General features: G+C 39.6%; 1 protein-coding gene across 2 annotated transcripts in view; it reads left to right on the top strand.

Moving 5' to 3' along the window:
* LOC122548766 (piezo-type mechanosensitive ion channel component 2) overlaps positions 1-23219 on the top strand; it is a 782240-nt gene that overhangs the window by 743774 nt on the left and 15247 nt on the right. For both annotated transcript variants that reach the window (XM_087986703.1, XM_087986702.1), the window contains 8 exons: positions 1715-1862; positions 4175-4389; positions 4614-4772; positions 7249-7396; positions 8832-9020; positions 13649-13741; positions 16009-16181; positions 19396-19512. In XM_087986703.1, coding sequence (XP_087842829.1) covers positions 1715-1862; positions 4175-4389; positions 4614-4772; positions 7249-7396; positions 8832-9020; positions 13649-13741; positions 16009-16181; positions 19396-19512 — 1242 coding nt within the window. The remainder of the gene's footprint in view (positions 1-1714; positions 1863-4174; positions 4390-4613; positions 4773-7248; positions 7397-8831; positions 9021-13648; positions 13742-16008; positions 16182-19395; positions 19513-23219) is intronic.

Here is a 23219-nt window from a genome sequence, read left to right as displayed (position 1 = left end):
TAGAGTCATAGAGATGGACAGCATGGAAGCAGACCCTTCGGTCCAACCCGTCCATGCCGACCAGATATCCCAACCCAATCTAGTCCTACCTGCCAGCACCCGGCCCATATCCCTCCAAACCCTTCCTATTCATATACCCATCCAAATGCCTCTTAAATGTTGCAATTGTACCAGCCTCCACCACATCCTCTGGCAGCTCATTCCATACACGTACCACCCTCTGTATGAAAAAGTTGCCCCTTAGGTCTCTTTTATATCTTTCCCCTCTCACCATAAACCTATGTCCTCTAGTTCTGGACTCCCTGACCCCAGACTTTGTCTATTTATCCTATCCATGCCCCTCATAATTTTGTAAATCTCTATAAGGTCACCCCTCAGCCTCCGACACTTCCAGGGATAACAACCCTAGCCTGTTCAGCCTCTCCCTGTAGCTCAGATCCTCCAACCCTGGCAATATCCTTGTAAATCTTTTCTGAACCCTTTCAAGTTTCACAGCATCTTTCCGATGGGAAGGAAACCAGAATTGCACGCAATATTCCAACAGTGGCCTAACCAATGTCCTGTACAGCCGCAACATGACCTCCCAACTCCTGTACTCAATACACTGACCAATAAAGGAAAGCATACCAACGCCTTCTTCACTATCCTATCTACCTGCGACTCCACTTTCAAGGAGCTATGAACTTGCACTCCAAGATCTCTTTGTTCAGCAACACTCCCTAGGATCTTACCATTAAGTGTATAAGTTCTGCTAAAATTTGCTTTCTCAAAATGCAGCACCTCGCATTTATCTGAATTAAACTCCATCTGCCACTTCTCAGCCCATTGGCCCATCTGGTCAAGATCCTGTTGTAATCTGAGGTAACCCTCTTCGCTTCCACTACACCTCCAATTTTGATGTCATCTGCAAACTTACTAACTGTACCTCTTATGCTCGCATATATTGGGGAGACTAAACGTAAACTCAGGGAATGGCTCACTGAGCATCGCAGTCACCCCCATTTTAATTCCACCAACCACTCTTTTTCCGACATGACCATCCTTGGCCTCCTCCATTGCTAAAACAAACTACAATCTCCTATTGGAGGAACAACACCTTATCTTCCACCTGGGCACCCTACAGCCCGGAGGACTCAACATTGAGTTCTCCAATTTCAAATAACCTCACTCTCCATCCCTCAACTCCCTACCCAGCCCCTCCCACTCCCTTTCACTGCTCCCTGCCGCCAACTGGATTCATTCCTCCCATTGACCAGGTACCCTCTACCTATCTTCACCTTTCCCCACTTCCCCACCATGTCCCTGCCTCCCCCTTTATCTGCAGCTCCCCCCACTCCTATCCCCAGTCCTGAAGAAGGGTTACACCCAAAACACCGACTTCTGCACCTCCTGATGCTGCCTGGCTTGCTGTGTTCTTCTAGCCTCCTGCCTGTCTTCTTTAGATTCCAGTGTCTGCAGGTTTTTTTTGTTTCTAATTCTTTTATTATAACAATTTTACTATTATTCTTTTATTTTTCATTTCAAAAATACTTCAATGGTTGTAAAATGCTTTGGGATTATCAATGATCATGAAATGTGCCATATAAGTGATTTTTTTTTTCTACTTTATATATTAAAAAAGCATTAGATCATGCATTAAATTTAAAATCATTAAGTCAATTTAACCTATGATTATTAACTGCTGCATTTCATTTGGTGTTTCATTCTTTTTCAGAACACTTCAAATATATATTCCAATCAAACATTTTTTCTACAACATTATCCATCCGGAGTATAGTGCAGTAACAGATGTCTACGTGTTGATGTTCTTGGCTGATGTTGTAGACTTCATTGTTATTGTCTTTGGTTTTGGGGCATTTGGGGTACGTAAATGTTTTTGTTTTATTTTAAAGAATGGTTAACATTTCTCCAAGATTCTCACAGATCTTTGACCAAAGTTTCAGCAGAAGATCAGGATGACCTCTCACCCAACCAAAAAAAAACTGTACTTTCTTTCCAAATCTATTTGCAGCGTGTATTTGATTTTAAAATATTGTGATCCGCTGTATATATTCAATACAATGCCCCTAAAAGATTATTTGATTTTAATGACTTTCTGGAGGGGTATGCTTCAGCTTGAGTTGGTGTCTATCTGTAGAGTCTGCATTGTCATGTAAGGTCATGGCAGATCTTCCACCTCAGTTTCATCTTTCTGCACTCTCCCAACATCCCTTAATTATCTTTATACTCAAAACCTCTGTTTTCAATATACTTGATAACTGAGCATCAACAGTACTCTGGGATGGAGAAATCCAAGGATTCCCAACCATTTGAGTGAAGACATTTCTGCTCATCTTGATCCTAAATGGCTGACTTTTTATTCTGTGTTCTAAATACCCTAGTCAAGAGAAACATTTTCTGAGCATCCAATTCTATCAAATCTCCTTTTAGTTTTGTACGTTTCCATTCAATCACTTGTCACCCTTAGGAAACATATGCCTAGTCTATTCAATTTCTCCTCATCGGCTAATCCTCTCAACTCAGGCATCACTCCGGTGAAGCTTTGTTGCACTCCCTGTAGTGGATATTGTCTACCATTAGGTAAGGAAATAAATACTACACACAATATTCCTGTAAAATTTCAGTAGGGTTTGAATGTTTTAAATTCTTCCTTATTCTGACTCTTACTATTTTCTTTTCTCGTTCTATGTGTCCCTCCCCGTATTTTGTACACCCTGGTATTCTGATAGTCTTGCCAGGTTCCATCATCCATGTAAAGTTAGTTAAAAGTCTCTGCAACAACATTAGCAAATCACTTACAAGGAATTCAATCCAAGTTCTGTTCAGGTTCAACCTGTTCAGCTCATATAGGTGCTGACTGTTTCAGAGCCAGTCCTAGTGTCCTGAGGAATCTAAAGCCCACCTTCATGCACCATCTTTGGAATCATGCATTCATCTGTGTTTGTCTTTTTCTGTACTAACTTTTGCATGTCATCAGGAGTAATCCAGAAATTACTACATTTAAGATCTGTTAGCTGATCTTCTACCTAGCTTCCTAAATTTTGATGACAGGATCACATCCCCCATCTTACTTACGTCTTTGCTGCCAATGTGGACCTAGGGATTCTAGCAAATACCTGCTTTGAGTAGAACACTGTTCTGTGGGACCTGATGAAAAGGGCCAAAGAGCACTCTTGTCTCTTTTCAGTGACAGTAAAAACTCAATAGAGATTAATATATAACCATATTAGATCCATGTCCAAGTAGATTTCCATCGTGGTTCAGATTCCTAATCTTATAATACAAAGACTTTCTTTACCTTCTGCATGAAACAGGACCAAGTTACCCTGTGAATTTATAGCAAAATGAATATGAGAAAGAAGTTTCTGGTCTGCTGTGATCTATGGATTCCATCCACAAGGCAAATCAGGGAGTACAACTTTGCATCTTTGCGTCTTGTTTTACATAATATGGTTGAAACATTTGGTAAACCTTGTTGGATTTGCGTATGGTTAATCAAGCCACAAATTGTCCTTCATACACATGCTTGTAATTGATGAAGAAACTAGGAGTTGGGAGAACTGCAAACAAAGAATGATACCTTGATGTTAGGTTAATATATATTACTAACGATGGATTTCTGGTTCTAAACTGGCAAGGGCTAAAAACCAAACATTAATGGATGTCTAATGCCCACTTAGATTGTCAGTGCTACCTTAAATTAACATTGAGCTTATTATCTGTTGCAGTTTATGTCCATTAAGTACACACTTGAACCAAGTTCTCAGTAGTTTAGGATGTTGTCACTGACCAGAGGTGGGTTTACTCCCACTCAGCAAAGTGCTAGATAATCTTGCAGTCAACCAAATATAGTATTTAAACAGTTTGAAATTTCAACCACTGATTAGCTATTTGATTCAAAGTCCAGCAATTCCCCAATAAACACCTGGAGCCCTGAATACTTGGTTTGTACTTAATTTACTTTGGCCTAGTTAGTTATGATGTTTTTCTATGAGACATATGAAGTTTATGCCAAGCAAAGAAGAATATTTTATATGTGGATTTCTCAAAAGCTTATTTGAAAAGCTCTTTTGGTTAATGTTGGGTTTCTCTATGTCCTAGAGATCCAGTCGACTCAGGAAATATTGCACATATGAAGACAAGAATTCAATAATGGCTGTTTTGTCTTCTACAGAAACATTCAGCAGCTGCCGACATCACATCTTCTTTATCAGAGGATCAAGTGCCGGAGGCATTTTTGGTGATGTTAATAATTCAGTTTGGCACAATGGTAGTGGATCGAGCACTCTATCTCAGAAAGACAGTTTTAGGAAAAGTTATCTTTCAAGTGATCCTTGTTTTTGGAATTCATTTCTGGATGTTTTTTATATTACCAAGAGTGACAGAAAGGTAATTTCTTATCTTATTATAGTTAACTGGAAATTTTATGATGGGAAGAAGGGTTTAGGTTTTGTAGACAAATTAACTGCAGGCTGGTAATTACATTTAGTAGTAGTTATATATATTCTTCCACTATCACCAATCATTTAAATCCTTAACTTTAAATACTTTGGTGTATTTGCATTTGTTTGCATAGATCTCTAAAAATAGTTTTCTTTGTTGTTTCCTTGCAGAAGGTTTAACCAGAACAAAGTCGCACAGGTTTGGTACTTTGTTAAATGTGTTTACTTTGGTTTGTCAGCGTATCAAATACGTTGTGGTTACCCAACACGTGTGCTTGGTAACTTTTTGACAAAAAGCTACAACTATATCAACTTGTTTCTGTTCCAAGGGTAAGGGAATTTCTTTGTAAATGTGGTAACTCAATTCAGACACTTTTCAATTTGTTTAAATATTTGCTGAAATCTATAATTACTTTCTAAATCTTCCATTGATGGAGTAAAAATTGCATGAGACACACAGCTGTCAATATCATATTTATAATAAGAAAAACAGAAACCTGTTTAAATGCATGGAGGTATCTGATGTTAGTGTGGTCCTTGTGCCAATGTATTGCTCACAGAATTAATTAATATTCTGTGTAATTTTATGTAACATATTGTTCCACCACCACAGATCAATCTCTGGTATCTCTTATTTTGTAGTCATTTTTTTCATATATGACCCAAAAGAATAAGGAGTGACAGGTTCAAAGATGTATTATATTTCATAAAGTTATAAGAAATAGGAGCAGGAGTAAATCATTTGGCCCACCAAGCTTGCTCCATCATTTGATAAGATCATGGCTGATCTGATTCCCTTAATTTCACTTGTCTGTCAATCAATTATAACCAAGACTCCCTTGCCAGTTAAAACTTAACTAACTCAGCTTTCAATATATATTTAGTTGTCCAGTGTTCACTGCTGTTTGTGGAAGATAACTTCAAAATCTAAAAACATTTCAGAGAAGAAATTCCTCTTCATCTCCATCTTAAATGGTAGCCCAATTAATTTTAACCTGTGCCCCCTCATTCTAGATTTGCATGAGGGGATATATCCATTTAGCATTGGTCATGCCAAGCCTCCTCAGAAATTTCAAAAAACCATATCTCATTCTTCTACATTCCAATGAGTATATGTTCAGTCTTTCTTTATCAATGTCATGACCCCAGCTGATGATAATATTGAACAATTTCAGATTGGAATATGGCTTGGAAGAACATAATTTAATTGCCATGATGGTTGTTCACTGAATAAATTCAAAAGATTATATCACAATCAGTGCGATTCATGAATCCTCAGGTACTGAAGCAGTTCATGTCCAAATGTGATAAGACCTGAATAATATTGCAGTTTGATAAATGGCAATTAATATTCAGGCCACACAATTGCCAGACTAATGACCATCTCTAACAACAAAGAATCTAATCATTGCTCTATGAGAATCAATAGTATTCCCTAGAAAAATCCCTCACTATAAACATCCTGGGCATTATCTTGACCAGAAACTGAACTGAACAAGCCATATAAATATTATGGCTAAGAGTCCTGCAGCTAATAACTCACTTCTTGACACCTCAAAGCCTGTTGACTACCTACAAGCCACCCAAAGTCAAGAGAACGCCCCAGTTGCCTGGATGAGTACAGTTTCAACAACAATTAAGAAGCTTGACATGGTCCAGGACAAAACAGTCGGCTGGATACACACCATGTCCACTAATATTTGCTCCTTCCACCACTGAAACACAGAAAGAGCAGTGTGTACAACCCACAAGATGCATTGTAGAAATTCATGAAGGCTCCTTAGTCAGCACTTTTTAAATCGATGACCATTACAGTTTAGAGGGAATGGACAAAAATATATGAAAACACCATCATCTCTCCCACCTTAAATCTATACCATCTAGTTTTGGACTCCCCTACCCTAGAAAAAGATCTTGCCTGTTCACCATATCAATGCTCCCCATGATTTTATAAGCCTCTATATGTCACCCCTCAGGGAAAAAAGACCCAACCTATTCAACTTCTCCTAATAGCTTAAACCATCTAATGGCAGCAAAATCCTTGTAAATCTTATAAGACTTTCAAGTTTAAGAGCATCCTTCCTATAGCAGGGTGATCAGAACTGAACACACTATTCTAAAAGTGGCCTAGCTAATGTCCTGCACAGCTGGAATATGACATCCCAACTCTAATACACAATGTACTGACAAATGAAGGCAAGTGTGCCAAATGCCCTCTCCATCATCCTATCTATCTGTAACTCCACTTTCAAGGAACTATGCATCAGCATCCCCAGATCTTTTTATTCAGCAGCACTCCCCAGGGTCCTACAATCAACCCTGCCTTGATTCATCTTATCAAAATGCAATACCTCGCTTTTATCTAAATTAAACTCCATCTGTCAATGACATTGCTGTTGGTCTGGAGTCACTTGTAGACAGACCAGGTAAGGTTGGCAGTTTTCTTCCCTAAAGGAAATTAGTGAACTAGGTGGGTTTTTCTGGAAATTAACAATGATTCATGGTGACCATTAGACTCTTGATTCCACACATTTGTTGAATTCAACTTTCACTACCTGCTGTAGCAGGATTCAACCCCCATTCCCCAGAACATTACCTGGGCCTGGATTAACAATCCAGTGATAACACCACTCGGCAATCCCCCCTCCCCTCAAGATATAATATCACCACCTTCCAGGGAAGTAGTGATGGCTAATGTTGCTGACTCACTCAATGAAACCCAGGTACAATGAATGAACACAAAACATTCTAATAATTAACCAGTGCCAGGCATCTGTTCAGTTTTGATGTAACTTGGTCTCCCCAGATTTCGACTAGTTCCGTTTCTGACTGAGCTCAGAGCAGTGATGGACTGGGTCTGGACAGACACAACCCTTAGTCTCTCCAGTTGGATCTGTATAGAGGACATTTACGCTCATATTTTTATTCTGAAGTGCTGGCGTGAATCTGAAAAGGTAAGAAAAGAAAAATCATTATTGAATAGTACCACACTGTGCCCACAAATGCCAAATAATGACCATCTTCAAAAAAAAACTAACCATCTCTTCTTGATGTTCAATGGGACAGTAACAGCAATGTGTAAGGTGCACTGCTGTAACTCACCTAGGTTGTTTCAACAGCACCTTCCAAACCCTTGAATTCTACTGCCTAGAAGAACAAAGGCAGCAGGTGCATTGGAACACCACCACCTACAAATTTCCCTCCAAGCCACACACCATGCTAGCTTGGAACTATATCACCATTCCTTCATTGTTGCTGGGTTAGAATCCTGAAGCTCCCTTCCTCATAGAATGTGCCCCAAGGATTGTAACAGTTCAAAAAGATGTCTCATTGCCCTCTTTTCCAATGCATTTAGGATTGAACAATAAATGCTAGCCTAGCCAGTGATGCCCTCTCCCCATGAACAAATAAAAATAAAAGTGACACTTATGCTTTGAAACAATTAATCATTTAATAATTTTTGAGATCATTCATTAAATTCTTTAGCTCTTTATTATATTGCTCAGAATATGGCATTGTTTTATGTATTTGAATGGTTGATTTTCTTTTGTAGGTAAACACAAGGACTGCAGATGTTGGAAACCAAAGTCTAGATTAGAGTGGTGCTGGAAAAGCACAGCAGGTCAGGCAGCATCCGAGGAGCAGGAAAATCAATATTTCAGCAAAAGCCCTTCATCAAGAATAGATTTTCCTGCTCCTTGGATGCTGCCTGACCTGCTGTGCTTTTCCAGCACCATTCTAATCTAGACCCCCACATTTTTTTTATATTTCACATTAGCAGAACAGTCATTGACACAATGCATATCCTAGCATAGTGCTGTCTATACCTCAGGATTTGTGAAGTCATTGAGCAGGGGTTGGTGGTAGCTCAGTGATAGAAGATAAATAACATTGTAATTCAATAATTTAAAATCTTACAGACTATTTTGAATCAATTCATTTATTTTAATGCTTTATAAATGCTTCTCAGGTAAAGTACAATAGTGTTGAGGAATGGAACTCTTCCTATCTTGGATTTCCACTGTTAGCTTACACATAAATCAAGTATTGTGCAGCTAGATGAAACAGAAAGTTCCAACAACAAAGCTCGTCCTACACTCACAAGGGCACAATCAACTTGAATACTTTTATTTTTACTGTTTGTCTCCTATTCCAACCATCCAGGGTCCTCTGAATATGACTGGTAGCTAATTAATGCTGAGTTGTGAAGAGTTTTTAGAAGTTTCCACCTGTATTAAAAACTCAGCATGACTGGCAATTTGAGGTTTGGCATTGATGGTGCCATCTGACTTGGATTTGCATGGCCAATTTATGGCAGGTGCAGGTTATTTTTGAAAGGGTTATAAAATCTCTTGTTTAATGATCTGCCTTTGTTGGGTTTCATTACAGCGATATCCTCAACCACGTGGACAGAAGAAAAAGAAGGTTGTAAAATATGGCATGGGTGGCCTTATCGTCTTCTTGTTAATATGCATTGTGTGGTTCCCACTCCTCTTCATGTCCTTGATCAAATCTGTTGCTGGTGTGACAAATAAACCATTGGATGTATCTGTTTCAATAACCATTGGAGGTTATCAGGTAAAACAATTGCTGTAAGTTTTTTAATACTCATTGAAGTAATCAAAAATATCAAGGCTGTCATTTTCACAATTTATGTTAAAGAATGGTGGTGAATGAGCTTTATGGCATCACTTTCACCATAGCTTGGAGTGAGCTATCCTATACAATGATGCACTTCTCGCCTCATTATGTATGCAAGCACTTGACTCAGCAAATTGTGTGCTTCATGAAATAGAAGTACTGTACTCAGCACTACTGACACCTTTTAGCTTGTGCCGCCATTTTTAAAACCCAGACAGACAGAAAAGTCTGAAACTACTGCTGGATAGGCCGATGGAGACAAAATCAGTCCTCTTCCCAGCTGACTACAATTCTCACTGGCCTGTGAATTCTCTTATTCCATTTAGGTCTAATGGGACTCTTTTGCTGTCTTGTGTCAGCAACTACTATGGTTTGCCAGCCAGGATCCTGAAGAAAATTTTAAATGTTTGACCAAGGTTTGACTTTCCTTTGGGGTTTTGCTGTGGGCTAACCTAGAGTCCCTATTTCAGGATATGTTCTGAGTGAGACTATGCAATTGCTTTCAATCAAATGGTGTTCCCTAAGCTCAATCAGACTGATGAGGGTATCCACTTCCATCGGATTACCCTCCAACTCATATGTTCTACTTTTCCAATGATAAAGCCAGTTATAGTGCCTGTTTGAAATCCATTTGTGTTTAGCAAGTAGGTGCTTTTTCATGGTTACATTATTAATCCCACATATCAAATGGTCTCTCAGCCCATTAAGGTTAAACCAAAGTCATATGCCTCTGCCAGTTGTCTTAACCTCCTCAAAAATACCAATATAGAATCTTGAATTACCAAGTAAAACCAGTAGCGTCTCAGAATTAGAGGAGGTATGGGGTCATAATATTTGTTAACTAAGTAAGGCTGCTAATAACTAAGAAAGCTGTGGGTCCATAGATACTTTGCTTTTCATCTGCCGGAAAAACAATACATTCTTTCTACATATTGTGTCCAGTCTTTGACAGCAGGATCAAATGATGCAAGCTTCCTAAATAATGGCATTCTGCCAGAAAGGCTTACTCCAACTCAAAGATGATTATTGCAAGTGAGTTTCTTCAGGAATGTCTTTTTCTCTCATTGCCACTGAAATAACTCCACAGAGGTTGGTATTCCATCACCAAGTGACCCTTTATTTACACATGGAGAGTCCTTGACACTGATCCTGCTTTCTCAGAGCCAGCTTTCAGGATGTTGACGTTCCTGTATTTTTACATTTTTTTTGCTTATTTTTCCCCAGCACCCATGTTATTTGTGTGCAGGTGGCATTCCTATTTATATCTGTCAGCCAGGGCTCTCTGATTGGACTGGATTAACAGCCCCAATCAGGGAAATTATATTCTATGAAGGGCACCCAGCTGACGTCAATGCAATCACTACAGTCTGGTAGCATCTGTGGAGAGAAAAATAGGGTTAATGGTTCAGGACCAGACCTTTTATTGGACTTGATAAAAGACCACTGACTTGAAACATTAACTCTGTTTTCCTCTGTACCGATACTGTCAGATTTGCTGAATTAATCCAACACTTTTCGTGTTTGTTTCAGATCTACAACATTCACAGTTATTTGTTTTATTTCAGTGCCCTGTAATATATGCACAGTCTCACTGCTGCTTTTTCGCAGTAATTTGGTGCAGAGTATGCATAGCTTCAACTCTCCTCCTTCAGGAGATTCCAGTATCCTCCAATTAACTTTAAGATCTGATCTTAAAATCTTTAATTACCCCTATCACTGTTCCCATAACCTCAACAACCTGATACAATGAAGTTCATCTCCAGATCTAAACTATATGTTTACCCTGAGGTACTATGGACAGCTCCCTGATAAGCTCCTGGCTAATAGATAGTAAAGCCCCCTGAATGATTTATACTTTCTTCCAGACTGACCTGGCAGAACAGTTCTGACTAAATGGGCATTCACCCTACCCCCCCAAACTCCAGACTGATCTCCTAACAACACCTCATCTGTCCCCTCATAATCCCAAGAGCGTTTGTATTTAACCTGAGCTCTGACTTAAGCCCAGTCACCAGCATAGATTGAAGGGACTGACTGACTATGCCCAAACCTCTAGACTGACGTTGAACCAGCCTTTGATTGATTGAAAAAAACACCTTCATCTCACTGTACACTGATGTGGAGGTCCTGGTGTTGGACTGAGGTGGACAAAGTTAAAAATCACACAACAACAGGTTATTGTTCAACAGGCTTATTTGAAAGTACATGTTTTCACAGCACTGCTCCTTCGTCAGGTAGCTAGTGGGGCAGGATCATAGGACACAGAATTTATAGTAAAAGATCAAAGATGTTTAAATCAGTTTCATGACAAAGAAGCTTTAAATTAGAATCAAAGATCTTTTACTCTAAATTCTATATCCTGTGATCCTGTCCCACTCAGCTACCTGACAAAGGTGCAGTGCTCTGAAAGCTTGCACATCCAAATAAACCTGTTGGACTATATCCTTGTGTTATGTGATTTTAAACATTGTTAATTGAACACTGACTTTGCCATCATACAGTGTGTTTTTGGCTCATTCTTCAGCTCTGAGTTTTATTCAGCACCATGTCATAAAGCGACATGTCCATCCCATCTCAGACTGATATCTTTCCTCTTTGACACTTCCCTGCCATGAACTATCTGCCTCTCATTCTGTACAAAAAAATCAGGCTGGGACACAGAGGCTATTTGGCTCTACGTCAGTGTTAAAAAGCAAGTTGAAACACAAAGGACACCTGCACTTTGTGCAGAAGTGGTTTCATGTAAAGGGAAGCTAGATAGCTGGCACTGCTATTCCATGAGTTGTTATGGATGCTGATAAGGCAGATTGCTGGGTACCTGCTCTATTTTGTGACTTACGTTTTTGCACCATTAAATTTCTCATTTATAGTGAGGAAGATTGAAAGTGTGATATAAGATTGAAAGTAACATATGAGGAACGGCTGAGGATACTGGGATTGTATTCGTTGGAGTTTAGAAGATTAAGGGGAGACTTAATAGAGACGTACAAAATAATACATGGCTTGGAAAAGGTGGATGCTAGGAAATTGTTTCCATTAGACGAGGAGACTAGGACCCGTGGACACAGCCTTAGAATTAGAGAGGGTCATTTCAGAACAGAAATGCGGAGACATTTCTTCAGCCAGAGAGTGGTGGGCCTGTGGAATTCATTGCCACGGAGTGCAGTGGAAGCCGGGACGCTAAATGTCTTCAAGGCCGAGATTGATAGATTCTTGTTGTCTAGAGGAATTAAGGGCTACGGGGAGAACGCTGGTAAGTGGAGCTGAAATGCACATCAGCCATGATTGAATGGCGGAGTGGACTCGATGGGCCGAATGGCCTTACTTCCACTCCTATGTCTTATGGTCTTATATACAGTTAAATATTAATTAACTGCCAATGGATGGTAAATAGCTGCCCTCCACCTGGTGACCGGAGTTTGAGATGCGTCATTAAACATGTGAGAACTTAATGGGAAACCTTTCTCCACAGCAAGAATCTGATCTCTGGATTCTTGCCCAATTAAATTGTTTCACACACTATCATTCTTGTAACTTCAGAGGGGAATACTGTTAGTTCTGATATGACGCAATAGTCCTTGTGCAATGTCACATTATAAGAAAATCATGCAATAGCTGCGCCATTTAAACTAATGGGGCAGGAATCGCATCATAGCCAATGCAGGTAAAGAATGTTCATGTTCAGTCATCCTGACTAATATTGATATAAAGTGATGTTAAATCCAATTTAAAACCTCTTTGTCATGAGACAGATTTAAACGTGTAGTTTTCTCCTTATTTCCAACAGGCAAAGTTAAAAGGAGTATACTATATCTCTTCCTAAAATAAATATGATATGCAGGTGCTGGTGTTGGATTGGGCTGGACAAAATTAAAAATCAGATGATACCAGGTTATAGTCCGACAGGTTTATTTGGAAGTATGAGCTTTCAGAGCACTGCTCCTTTGTCAGGTAGCTAGTACAGTAGGATTATAGGACACAGAATTTATAGCAAAGGATAATTGCATCAGTGTGTGACACTATGATATTTTGTTATAAATTCTGTGTCCTCTGATTGTACTCCACTAGCTACATGACAAAGGAGCAGAGCTCCGAAAGCTCGTACTTCCAAATAAACCTGTTGGACTATAACCTGATGTCGTAAAATAAACATATCATTCTTGATATACTGAGATAGAACAATAGCAAGGCAACTCAAATGCTCACAGAGCTGGGGAGGCAAATACTTTTATGAGAAGCTGCTTGTTCCAAGGAAAACTAGATTGTTTTCTGGAAACAAAATGCAATCCCTCATCATATGAGAGTTAAAAAGACAATGGGAATTGTCTGATATTTGAGACTAGAACAAGAGAAATGAGAGAAGGCTTATGCACATTAAGTCTGGCATGGCACAGTTAGTCTGAATAGTTTGGTTTTGTCCTGTGGACCCAAGTAGAATGATGTAAGAATTGCTGCCAAGCAGTTTTTTCTCTCTGAAATACAATAATCACCATCAATGGTACTTCTTTCCTCTGAGCATCTCTTTAATACAAATTTCTATATTTAAATCTGTTTCTTTCCTTAAGCCTATCTTTACAATGAGTGCCCAGCAGAAACAGCTACAAGATTTTGATCAAAACCAATACAACAATCTTTTAAAGAAATTTAAACATGAACCTGTAAGTACTTTTGCGTCATCATCATTATGTTCTGTTTGTGCTTAATATGTTGCACCATATTAAAGTTTTCTGTGTGGAATTGTGCTACTGTGTGTAAAAGGTGATATATTGAAAGAAGTTGTTCATCTTATATTTTGGCAGCACTCTTATAGATATCAGACAAAGCCAAATAATTAGGTATTTGTAACTTTGGCTGGAAATTTCCATAGTGTGTGATAATGTGCTGTTAAGCAGACAAACACCTTTTGCTAGCAGCAAGAAAGTTGGTAGACTGGTTGCCTTCCTGGAAGCCTACTGAACTGCTTAAATGACCTATTAAGGCACTCCCTGTCTCTAAGGGCATGTTGCCTTCTGCCAGATGCAACATCCCAGTAGCTTCTGGAGCACAAACCCCTTCCCTATTGGACACTCAGAGGAGAAGGTCCACAGTGATAATGGCTTCCCTTACAACAATGCGGCTTCCAGCACTTAGTGACTGAGCACTCAACCCCCTCAATTCCTTGGGCCAACTCTATGGTGTTTGCACTATTGTCTTTGAGGTAATTATTTGAGTTATTTTTCTTGGAGCAATCAGATAGTGTAATTTGGGAAACTAGGTTTCAGTCAATTTTTTTAAAAGTAATATATCAAAATGTTTTTATCTAAAACCTTGCTACTCATCTTTATGCTCTCATCATTTACATTTCCATACAAATTTATGCTCCGACTGCAAGCAGGTACCCTTCGCTTCTCCACATTGTTATCTGGAACAATTATAATAAGTTGAAATTGAGTTGAAGTAGTACAATTAAAATCCCAAATTTGCTTTTAAACCATTCAGTTTTAAACTGTGTCCTCATTAGAAGATCTAGGTCGCTGACTCATGCTATCAGAGAATCAACCTGTTCAGAGATTTTATTACATAGCACTGTAGCATGGGGAACTTGAACCCAGGCCTCCTGGCTCAAGTGTTGGGCACTACAATTGCCCCACAAGACCCCTCAGTCAAACTTCAAGTCAACTAAAGCATATTCTTCACATGTGCGTCTCAAAACTGAATTGTAGCTCTTATAGAGTGGAGGACATTGTCACAGAACATCCACGCCTGCCCAATTTTTTCAGGAGTAGAATGCTAGTGCATTTGAGATGGAACTTTGTTTTGTTTTTATTTCTCCAACCCAGGAAAGTTGAAATTTGCTGCAGTCATGATTGATGCTCTATTGATTAACAAAATTAGTCTAGATAGAATATCACCGACAGGGACTGCTGACTTAAACTGTCTAATTTGGTAAATTAGGTCATCTATTCCTGTTCATAAAAAAAAGTTCACCTTTTACTGCTAATGTGCACTTTCAAGTATATTTTTTCATATTTAAAGAAAATGTCTCACTCAGTTTGAGTGTTGTGCAGTTACTTTAGTTAAATATTTTTGCATTTCAAGGTAAAAATAAACATTGGCTCTGTTTATGCAGTTGTATTTTTAATTAGTAAAAGTCACTTTAATGCAACTTTTATCCCTAACATTTATAAAAGCATGATTAAAAAAGGGTGGGCAGCAGGATTTGTTGAGGGAAAGTTATATCTGATTAATTTGATTGGTTTTAGTTTGCTAAAAGATTCTTCAAAAGCATTCCAAGACCAGTTTTTACAACTAATTGACATTTTGACAGGTCCTAAGAAACACTTGTCATGGTGAACAGAGAAACAACTGTAGAACAGCTCTGTAAGGTCACCATGTGACTATCAGGCAGTAAGTTGATAAGAAAAGTCAGCTGCTACTTGAAAGTTAATTGAATTTTTTATAGGCATATAGTCAGGCTGACTGACAAAATAGTATTGAGATTGTGGTGCTGTGGTTCTAGGTTTTTGTCCAGAACATCAATTTTCCTGCTCCTTGGATGCTGCTTGACCTGCTGTGCTTTTCCAGCACCACATTCTCGACTCTAATCTCCAGCATCTGCAGTCCTCACTTTCGCCTAGGTAAAATAGTATGGTGAAGTTCTACAGAAGCTAACATTCCTTACATCCATCACAATACTACTCAGTGAAGTTCACAAGCTGATTACACTATCATGTGTCAAGGCTCACACCTAAACTTCAGACTCTCATTTCCTACACCTTACCTCCAAAGATGACATGTTAGGTTATGATATACCTTTCTGGGCTTTTCAGAAATTTTCCATATATTCGTCCTGACTTGCATCTGAAGTTGAAAGTTGATCACCATGTATAATATCTGTGTTAACTGGTCCCTAAAACTAGAACTAGCTAATTCTATCTTTTCTTAGGCTGCTATGCAGTTCCTGGATGCATACATGAAAGAAGACATTCTAATTGCACAACTTGAAGGAAATTCAAATTCTCTTTGGACTATCAGTCCTCCAAGTCGGAGCAAGATGGTAGAAGAATTGAAGGATAATGTTTCAAAGATCTTCATTGTGGTTTCTTGGTCTGTTCAAAGGTAAAAGGTTATGAAGTTTTAATTACTAGTAAATTTAAGTGCACAGATGATAAGCTGGATTTTAAAGCCTCCTATAGAGTTTATATAGGAGGCAAGATAGTCCATAAAACTGTGAAGGTTGATGTATCTGTTATCTTTCTTTGACCATGTCATTTTGTCAAAATAAGATGGCAGACAGACCTCACACCCAGAATACAACTAAGACATTTAATTGACTAGTTAAGAGTTGCTTCCCACTTCTGTTGATATCTAGCAAATGGTCAGGGGAGACTGCTAGGTAAACTCTGGTTTACAAAGGTTTAAGGCAGATATTTGTCCCATAGGGTCTAATGAAAATGGCACCACTTGCATGAAACCCACTTTACCTGATGAAGGAGCAGTACTCAAAAAGCTTGTGATTTTAAATAAAACTGTTGAGCTATAACCTGGTTTTGTGTGACTTCTGACATATATAGAATGCAGTAGTTAAATTTGGAAGTCGCCCACAAACTTATCAAAGGAAACTAAAAAACAGTAATAAATGGCAGTCTTGTCAGTCATATCCACATCTCAAAGATAAATTATAATGTGCTAGAATGCATATGTTCCACAGTTATGTGGCTGGTTGGCTGACACTTAAAATGTTAGCAGCTATGACTGGAATGTGTGTCACCTGCACTTGTACTGGAAAAGATAAAAACTAAAACCAATTTCTTTTAGTATCTTGCCTGCTCAGGTTCACTCTATTAGGTATTCAAAGAACAATTTCTTTTGCAACTCACTGGTCTGGCGATAATGTAATTTCCAATCTCCAGGGCATTTTTTATCTGGTAGTATTTTGATAGGTCATAATTATGACAGCCTAGCAAATGCATCTTCTCACCAATGTATTAATAAAACATTCATGTTCTTAATGGTATTGTAGAAGGATATACCCCCATGGTAAATAGTGGTTTCTTGCCGTTTGTTTATTAGGTTCACATCTATGTGCCTCCCTGTTTACATCTGTCTTGGTTGGTGCAAAATTATAAGTCAAAATTTTCAATGATGGTAGGGAATACTATCAGTATTAGTGTCATTCCTGCTGCTGACTGATTGATAGTCGTAGACTTTATGTTGGTGTCTCCCTCCCATGGCTTTGCCTTGGCCAACTCCTCACTTTCATTTAAAGTTTGATAATTTATTTCCAACCCAGCTATATTGGCAAGCAGTAGATTCTTCTTTGTTTCTTAGTTGTCCTTTGCCAATTTTACCATATGTGTTTGCCTGTGTCATTGTTTTCTAACAGCAGTAAATTGTACTTGTCATATTTAGCTCAGTTCATCTTTCTTTGGTTAGGTGTCAGGTGACTGACTGTGTGGAGTTTGCACATTCTCCCCGTGTCTGCGTGGGTTTCCTCCGGGTGCTCCGGTTTCCTCCCACAATCCAAAAATGTGCAGGTTAGGTGAATTGGCCATGCTAAATTGCCCGTAGTGTTAGGTAAGGGGTAAATGTAGGGGTGGGTTGCACTTCGGCGGGTCGGTGTGGACTTGTTGGGCCGAAGGGCCTGTTTCCACACTGTAATGTAATCTAAATCTAATCTAAAAAATGATCAGCTGAAAAATAATACCTCGCTGCTAACTACCTTTTACAGTGAGAATACCACTTTAATTATTTTTCATTACTTTATACCTATTTGATATTTCATTCCAGGTCACCTATATAGTAGATAAATGGCTGAATTTTACTAATTCTCTGGTGGAAGGAACAGAGGGACTGGTAAAATAGTGAAACTGCCTTGTTGGATCAGTTCCCCATCATTCTCCTACCATTGCTATCATTAGTACGAGAGGCAGAAGGGTGGCTGCAACCTGTTGGCTTCTCTTGGTGGAGCCTCCTTGAGGGACCCTGGAGGCCTGCAAAGCCAGAGGTGCCATCGCCCAACCAGTGAGGAAGGATGTGGCAGGTTACAGCGGGATATAGATAAGCTGCAGAACTGGGCAGAAAGGTGGCAAATGGAGTTCAATGTAGCTAAGTGTGAGGTGATTCACTTTGGTAAGAGTAACAAAAAGATGGGGTACTGGGCTAATGGTCGGATACTTGGTAGTGTGGATGAGCAGAGGGATCTTGGTGTCCATGTACACAGATCTTTGAAAGTTGCCACCCAGGTAAATAGTGCGGTGAAGAAGGCATATGACGTACTGGCTTTTATTGGTAGAGGAATTGAGTTCCAGAGTACTGAGGTCATGTTGCAGTTGTATAAGACTCTGGTGCGGCCGCATCTGGAGTATTGTGTGCAGTTTTGGTCACCATACTATAGGAAGGATGTGGATGCACTGGAACGGGTGCAGAGGAGGTTTACCAGGATGTTGCCTGGTATGGTAGAAAGATCGTATGAGGAAAGGCTGAGGCACTTTGGGTTGTTTTCATTGGAGAAAAGAAGGTTTAGGGGTGACTTGATAGAGGTGTACAAGATGATTAGGGGTTTAGATAGGGTCGACAGTGAGAATCTTTTTCCACGTATGGAGTCAGCTATTACAAGGGGGCATAGCTTTAAATTAAGGTGGGGGTAGGTATAGGACAGATGTTAGGGGTAGGTTCTTTACTCAGCGAGACGTGTTCATGGAATGCCCTGCCAATAGCAGTGGTGGACTCTCCCTCGTTATGGGCATTTAAGCGGGCATTGGATAGGCATATGGAGGATAATGGGCTAGTGTATGTTAGGTGGGCTTGGATCGGCGCAACATCGAGGGCCGAAGGGCCTGTACTGCGCTGTATTCTTCTATGTTCTATGTTCTATGACTCTATGCGTGCAAATTATACAACTGTATCCTCAAAGGGTTGTCTCATGAAGCCCCTTAATTGTAATTGTTGCTTACCAATGAGGAGGTTGCCTTCAGTAAAATGACTAAACTATCAAACCACAGCCAGCAAGTGGTGCAAACATGCTACCCACTTTTCAACCTGTGGATGTCAAAACCCGTGGTAAAATTCAGCCCTTTTATTGTACAAAAGTAAATTATGATATATTTCTTTCTTAGAATTTCAGAATAGTCCTCATTAAGGGAGCAAATAAATTGTTATGTTTGACTTATACATTTTTACAATCTCTACAATTTTTACTTGCAAAATTTTTAACTCATTGTTCTAATTAAATCATGTCACTGTATTCATGTTATGACCCTAAGGTTATTGTACACACAATATGTGTTCATCATGTACATTGTAATCAGTTTTCAATATTCTTAATTTGCAGGAATGTCAGTCTTGGTGGAAAATCGGAAATTGCTTCAGATAAAATCTCATTAGAAATTCAACCAGAAGCCAAATTAGCACTTGCTGCAGTGGTGGAAGGAATAAAGAACGAATCTGTGTAAGTTAACCAGTTCATTTAATTTGCATCCACAATAATAATTTCACATTCTAAGGTGTTTTCTCTCACAAATAATCTTGACATTAAATATGATCCTTGTTTTAAAAATCTAAACCTGGCATTTATATGTTTGCATAAAGTGCTAAAGTTTGAAATCTGAGTTTTGATATCAATACTTAAAGGAAGAATTTTTCTGTTTCTTTATTTGGCATAAGGAGGGTATTTTGAAAATGTCTTATGCCAATTAATGAATATAGGGTTTTTTTTACAACAACAAGACTTTCATTTATAAAAATGTAAAAATGAGGTTTCAAAGAAACACAATGAAAATATAAGGTTGTGGAAGTCAAAGAAAGAGAGATTAGTAGTGGTGACTGGGTCAAAATGGCAAGTTTTATGAATGACCTTAATGAAGAAGCGACAGGTGGTGAAAGGGAAAGTCGTGGAAATGATGTAGAGGCAACCAATAAGATGGACATTAGACATGATAGTGAGGCAATGGTGAAAGAAGGAGGAATAAAGAACTTGGTGCTGGGGAAAATGAGGGTTTTGTAGGGAGGAGCGTTTGCAGAACTGGAGAAGGTTGTGGTGATAGAGAACAGCAAGTTACAGTAATAGGGACAACCATAGCCAGAGAGGGAATTTAACACAAAGAATAAGAATTTTGAGGATCTCAAAAACTATTGTGGGTGAGCATGAAACAGGCAATGAGCAAGTTAATCTGTATAGAACTTATTTTTTATTCACAAATGAGATATTGGCATTGCTAGCTGGGCCAGCACTATTTACCGATCACTAGTTGTCCTTGAGAAAGTGGTTATAAGTTGCCTTCTTGATGAGTTGCAGCCTATTTACTGGAGGTTGACCCACAATATTGTTTGGGAAGAGTTCCAGGATTTTGACCGAATGATACTGAGGGAATAGAAATCTACAAGTCCGCATAGTGAGTAGCTTGGAGAGGAACTTGCATGTAGTAATTATCCCATGTTTCTGCAGCCGTTATCTTTCTAAATGGTAGCAGTTGTAAATTTAGAAGGTGCTGCCTAAAGAGCCTTGATGAATTTCAGCAAAGGAGAAACAGAATTCCACGTGGAAACAGTAACATTTTATGGAAGATGGAAGGAATGGATAATCTCAGATTAGAAGTGACAGTGACATGCCTGAGGTTTCCTTAACAGATGTGGCTATTTAGGAGTGGCTGCGGGTTACTCGAGATGGAAATATTGTCTTGCAAGCTCAAGCCAAGGTCTAATGGATGACGTCATTGTGAGCAATTGGGTTTAGCTTCAGTGTGAACAAACTTACAGTTCCAGGGAGACGAGAAGAATAGTAGATGGAGGAACTTAATTGGATAAGAGTCTGGCAATCTGTCTATATCTGGGGTTCTAGGGCATAAGTATAGCCACTGAAAAGAATGGAGAGAGATACAATCTGTAAGGAGACCAAGTGGCAGAGGGCCAAGACTTTATGAGTGGAAATTCTACTTCTGCAGCTGGAAACCCAATCCAGAAAGGGAAGAGTTGGGATGGGGCTTTGTGGAAGAGGAAGCAGTTTGCTGGCAAGTCTAACCAATCAACTGGAGGCCATTTAACCCTTCCAGCCTGCTCCACTATTAGACTCACAGAGTCATAAAGTTGTACAGCATGGAAACAGACCCTTCGGTCCAATTCGTCCATGCCGATCAGATATCCCAACCCAATCTAGTCCCACCTGCCAGCACCTGGTCCATATCCCTCCAAACCCTTCCTATTCATATACCCATCCAGATGCCTTTTAAATGTTGTAATTGTAGCAGCCTCCACCACTTCCTCTGGCAGCTCATTCCATACACATACCACCCTCTGAGGGAAAAAGTTGCTCCTTAGGTCTCTTTCAAATCTTTACCCTCTCAACCTAAACCTATGCCCTCTAGTTCTGGATTCCCCCACCCCAGGGAGAAGACTGTATCTATTTATCCTGTCCATGCCCCTAATGATTTTATAAACCTCTATTAGGTCACCCCTCAGCCTCTGGTATTCCAGGGAAAACAGCCCTACCCTATTCAACCTCTCCCTATAGTTCAAATCCTCCAAATCTTTTCTGAACCCTTTCAAGTTTCACAATATCTTTCCGATAGGAAGGAGACTAGAATTGCATGCAATATTCCAACAGTGGACTAACCAATGTCCTGTACAGCCGCAAACATGACCTTCCAACTCGTACACAATACTCTGACCAATAAAGAAAAGCATACCAAGTGCCTTCTTCACTATCCTATCTACCTGCGACTCAATTATCAAGGAGCTATGAACCTGCACTCCAAGGTCTCTTTGTTCAGCAACACTCCCTAGGACCTTACCATTAAGTGTATAAGTCCTGCTAAGATTTGCTTTCCCAAAATGCAGCGCCTCACGTTTATCTAAATTAAACTCCATCTGCCACTTCTCAGCCCATTGGCCTATCTGATCAAAATCCTGTTGTAATCTGAGGTAACCTTCTTCACTGTCCACTATATCTCCAATTTTGATGTCATCTGCAAGTTTACTAACTATACCTCTTTTGCTCACATCCAAATTATTTATATGAATGATGAAAAGTAGTGGACCCAGCACCGATCGTTGTGGCACTCCACTGGTCACAGGCCTCCAGTCTGAAAAACAACCCTCCACCAGCACCCTCTGTCTTCTACCTTTGAACCAGTTCTATAATCAAGTGGCTAGTTCTCCCTGTATTCCATGACCAGTCTCCCATGGGGAACCTTGTTGAATGCCTTACTAAAGTCCATATAGATCACGTCCACTGCTCTGCCCTCATCAATCCACTTTGTTACTTCTTCAAAAACTCAATCAAGTTTGTGAGACATGATTTCCTATGCACAAAACCATGTTGACTATCCCTAATCAGTCCTTGCCTTTCCAAATACATGTACATCCTGTCCCTCAGGATTCCCTCCAACAACGTACCCACCACCGACGTCAGGCTCACTGGTCTATAGCCCCCCCCATTTTGTCCTTACAACCCTTCTTAAACAGTGGCACCACGTTCGCCAACCTCCAGTCCTCCAGCACTTCACCTGTGACTATCAATGATACAAATATCTCAGTAAGAGGCCCAGCAATCACTTCTCTAACTTTCCACAGAGTTACAGGGTACACCTGATCAGGTCCTGGGGATTTATCCACTTTTGTGTGTTTCAAGACATCCAGCACTTCCTCCTCTGTAATATGGACATTTTTCAAGATGTCACCATCTATTTCCCTACATTCTATATCTCCCATGTCCTTTTCCACAGTAAATACCGATGCAAAATCAGTAGGGCGGCATGGTGGCTCAGTGGTTAGCACTGCTGCCTCACAGCACCAGGGAACCAGGTTTGATTCCAGCCTCTGGCAACTGTCTGTGTGGCATTTGCACATTCTCCCTGTGACTGCATGGCTTTGCTCCGGTTTCCTCCCACAGTCCAAAGATGTGCAGGTCAGGTGAATTGGCCATGCTAAATTGCCCACAGTGTTAGGTGCATTAGTCAGAGAGAAATGGGTCTGGGTGGGTTACTCTTTGGAGGGTCGGTGTGGACTGGTTGGGCCTGTTTCCACACTGTAGGTAATTTAACCTAATCTAAAAAAATACTCATAAAGTATCTCCTGCGGCTCCACATAAAGGCTGTTTTGCTGATCTTTGAAGGACTCTTCCGAATTACCCTTTTGACCTTAATGTATTTGTAAAACCCC

This window comes from Chiloscyllium plagiosum, unplaced genomic scaffold (genome assembly GCF_037043375.1).
Source record: "Chiloscyllium plagiosum isolate Xiang-an unplaced genomic scaffold, Cpla_swu_hap1 HiC_scaffold_4, whole genome shotgun sequence".
Lineage (NCBI taxonomy): Eukaryota > Metazoa > Chordata > Chondrichthyes > Orectolobiformes > Hemiscylliidae > Chiloscyllium > Chiloscyllium plagiosum.
Note: the sequence above shows the minus strand (reverse complement) of the source record. Positions and strands in the feature narration are given on the sequence as shown.